The 3,595-nt window shown below is 42.4% G+C and overlaps 1 protein-coding gene across 1 annotated transcript in view; it reads left to right on the forward strand.

The window, feature by feature from the left end:
- LOC108799316 (F-box/WD repeat-containing protein 11-like) overlaps window positions 1-3,595 on the forward strand; it is a 55,708-nt gene that overhangs the window by 10,483 nt on the left and 41,630 nt on the right. The window contains exon 4 of the mRNA XM_018571168.1: window positions 2,322-2,459. Coding sequence (XP_018426670.1) covers window positions 2,322-2,459 — 138 coding nt within the window. The remainder of the gene's footprint in view (window positions 1-2,321; window positions 2,460-3,595) is intronic.

Consider the following 3,595-nt stretch of genomic DNA (forward strand, 5'->3'; position numbering starts at 1 on the left):
CAAAAATTTCACCAGTCAGCATGACCGGACTATAGCCTTGCAATTGATGTTACATTTTTTTGGGGACAGATAGAGCTTTCTTTTGTGACCCCGCGGGGGGTTATTTAATTTTTTACTATAATGAAAAAAGTACCATCAATGTAAAAAAAAAAAAAAGTTTCCCTACGTTGTTATAAAACATTTATTCTTACCCATATTTTTAGTAAAACATAAAAGTCGGGGTCACGTCAGGTAAATAGACACCAAACATGTCAAGCCTTAAAATTGCGTGCGCCCGCAAAATCGCAAAAACCGCACATAGGCAACAATTAAAATGCTTTTACTGCTCATCAGTTTAGTGTTATCTGTGATTAATGGCTCTAAAATTATTGCTCTCACTCCGACGTTTGCGGCGTTATGTAACATGTGAGGCACAATCGTCGTTTTCGTACGTAGGCGCACCCGACGCATATCTGCGTGTGTATGTGGGGGGCGGGGACTTAAAAAATGTTTTTCTTTTTTACATTTTTTTTATGCTTTATTTTTTTATGATTCTTTAATTTTTGTATTACTTTTTTTTTTACACACAACTTTATTGCTATTACATGGGGGGCTAAGAAGCCCCCTATGGCATAGGCAATTTACATGACAGGTCCTCTTTATGGAGACATCAGGGGTCTCAAAGACCCCTAATGTCACCTAGGGACGCCCAGAGAAGCTGATGAAGCAGAGATCGGCTTCATCAGCTTCTCTAGCTGGAGAGTGACACTGAATGCAGGAAGTGATGTAATATACATCACTTCCTGCATTCGGGGACTGAGAGGAGATCAAAGGGAGTTCGTATACTGAACTCCCTTTGATCTCCTGTCACAGAGCCGTGCCTGTCCCGGCCGCATCAGGCACAGCGGATCTCGGGACCGGCAACGGCAGGGACAGCTGCTAATACAAGCGATCGAGCGTCTATAGAGACGCTCGATCGCTTGACTGTGTTAAGCTCCCAGCCGGCAGTGTAATTACAACGGCCGGCCGGGAAGCTGTTCGTCGGGCTCCACCGTCCTCTCGTTACAGACGAGTGGATTTTTCAAGCCGTGTGTGTGTGTGTGTATATATATATATTGGTAATGATTTAAAATTTTCGTGTTCGATTTATTGAATTTTTTTTAATCGATTTAATTTCGATTAATTATAACGCACATACAGATCCAACTACATTGGCCTATACACATACAGCACAGCAACGAAGTAATAAAATGAACCAGGATCACACTAATTCAGCACATTATTAATCTCAGGCTCGGGGACAGCTCAGGCTGGGAGTTATAGTCCCTCTACACACAAGGACAGCTCAGGCTATCAGTCACGCAGCTAGGCGGAATTGTCGGGAGCTGCTGCGCCTTAGTATACCACGAGCAGCAGCTCGCGGTATACTGAGCCTAGGGTGACGGGAGGACGCGAGTTTGTGTCCTCCCGTTACCCTAAGGAGAACTATGGGGAACAGGCTTAACCCCATAGTTCTCCTTTAAGGGTAGGTACAGTATTTGTAGGGAGCAGTGCTGTGGTTTTCTGCCTTGTGGGGTAAATGGTAGTACTACTTGTTGCGTCCACACCAGCATCCGAGACATCCGAATCCACTGCAGATGAGATGGATGGCTCACCGCCCCAAGGGTTCCCCTGGCGAACCTCTCCAGATACACCGCCAACTTCTTGGTTTGGTCCCTGCCATGCTTGGACGGCATCCGTAAGGAACTGGCAACTCCCCTCCCCCCTCATGAGCAACCAGGCCCAGAGTCACTCCTGCCTCTTTTTTCTTCATAATGTCTCACCACCACAACGGGGATTACAGCAATACCAGTACAAAAAGGGTGAGGCGAGCCTGAAGAGAATACTCCGGGCCGGTGCAGGTGAGTACAGGAGAGGATGCTGAAGATTTAGTCAGCATGAGGCACCAGAGCTCTCTTTTACCCCTGTGTTATTTCATATTTACTGTTGTAAAAAAGAAAAAAATTTTTTTTTTTTAGCTCTTTCCGTAACAAAAAAATTTTTTTTGCAAACGGTATACATTCTTTTAAAACAAGGAAATCTCGTGCCTCCTGTCACATTCTCTAAATTGTAAAACAATTGGGGAATCCAGTGGTGAACCAGGCTAGTGGGCAAAGCCAGGCCTTCATTTAACACTTACCTTGCTTCTGACTCTCCAAAGCAAATAAGCCTGAGTGATTTCAGTCATCATTAGTATTCAAATATCCATTAATTTTGAAGCTGTCACTAACATAGTCGTTGATTTTTAAAAATCAGTTTAAAGTTCAAGTTGCCTTTTTATTCTGTATTTTGTTTTGTTTTAGACGATAGAAGCGAACTGGAGGTGTGGCAGGCATAATCTTCAGAGAATACAGTGTCGTTCTGAAAACAGTAAAGGAGTATATTGTCTTCAGTATGATGATGAGAAGATAATTAGTGGCCTCAGAGATAACTCTATAAAGGTAGGTGCTCACTGATTCAAAATGGAAAATACATCCTGGGTATGATATTAATACCAGCTTTTAAAGAAGTAATCATGCCTGAAGAATTAACCTATGTGATTTTGAAAGCTTGCACTTCAAAGTATTTTAAGTTATCCACACAACACATATTGCCTGCATTTTCACTTTCCACTCATGGCATATGTACCTCTTTAATTTGGGCACTGGGAAGGTTCTGTCTCCAGTCTTGAATTTAGATAAAACGCACAATATCGCATCCCCAGCACATCAGTTGGTCTTTTCCCTATATCCTGCACTCGGAACACACCTCGCTTCCCAGTATCCCTGCCAGCAGTGAGATGGTCCCTCCAGTACACAATCCTTTATATAGCTCATATTTTTAAAAAATACAACAAAAGAACAACAAATAAACCCCATGAGCTCTGGAGGCTGGCTTCAAGCAATTAATAATCCTATTTCTCCTTTAAATAGCTTCTCATGTTTACTGTCTGTGGCACTGAAAGTCAATCAGCTTTCTTTCCAAATCCATGTCTAATAGATATAGAGAATGTCTTTCATAAGAACCTTTTTATTTACCACAGTAAAAAAAAAAAAAGCTGTGCCCAATCATACTACACTTTCCACTCCTTTACCCCTATGTCTTTTACACCTTGTCTGTACGTTGTGTTTGCTCTCATAACCTGCTCTCACCACCACCTCTCCCAACATTTTTTACTGTCATACCCTTTGCACTCCACTTTATACTGCCCACACTTCTTTACTACACAGTCTGACCACTGTCCAACCCCACGATCATACCCTTTGCACACTCTCACACTTCCCTCTGCAAGCCTCTCCTTCAAATACCGCCTAGCATCATATCCCCACCATCATTCTCTCTGCACACCTCCCCTGCACATACTGCTCACTATTATACCCTATGCACTTCTCTTCTGAACAAACTGGGTGCCATCATACTCATTCAAGATAAATTATTTCTGAACTGATGGGAGACCCTAATCATTAGAAATTCATCACTGATTTCCAGTCCTGTCAACAATTTCTTATAAGGTTCCCTGAAATGTTTGTAGATCAAGCAGGGAGCTTTTTTTTTTTTTTTTTTTTTTTTTTTCCACACAAGGGGGGGGGACAAACAT

The sequence above is a fragment of the Nanorana parkeri genome, unplaced genomic scaffold (genome assembly GCF_000935625.1).
Source record: "Nanorana parkeri isolate BGI_ZX_2015 unplaced genomic scaffold, ASM93562v1 scaffold1691, whole genome shotgun sequence".
Lineage (NCBI taxonomy): Eukaryota > Metazoa > Chordata > Amphibia > Anura > Dicroglossidae > Nanorana > Nanorana parkeri.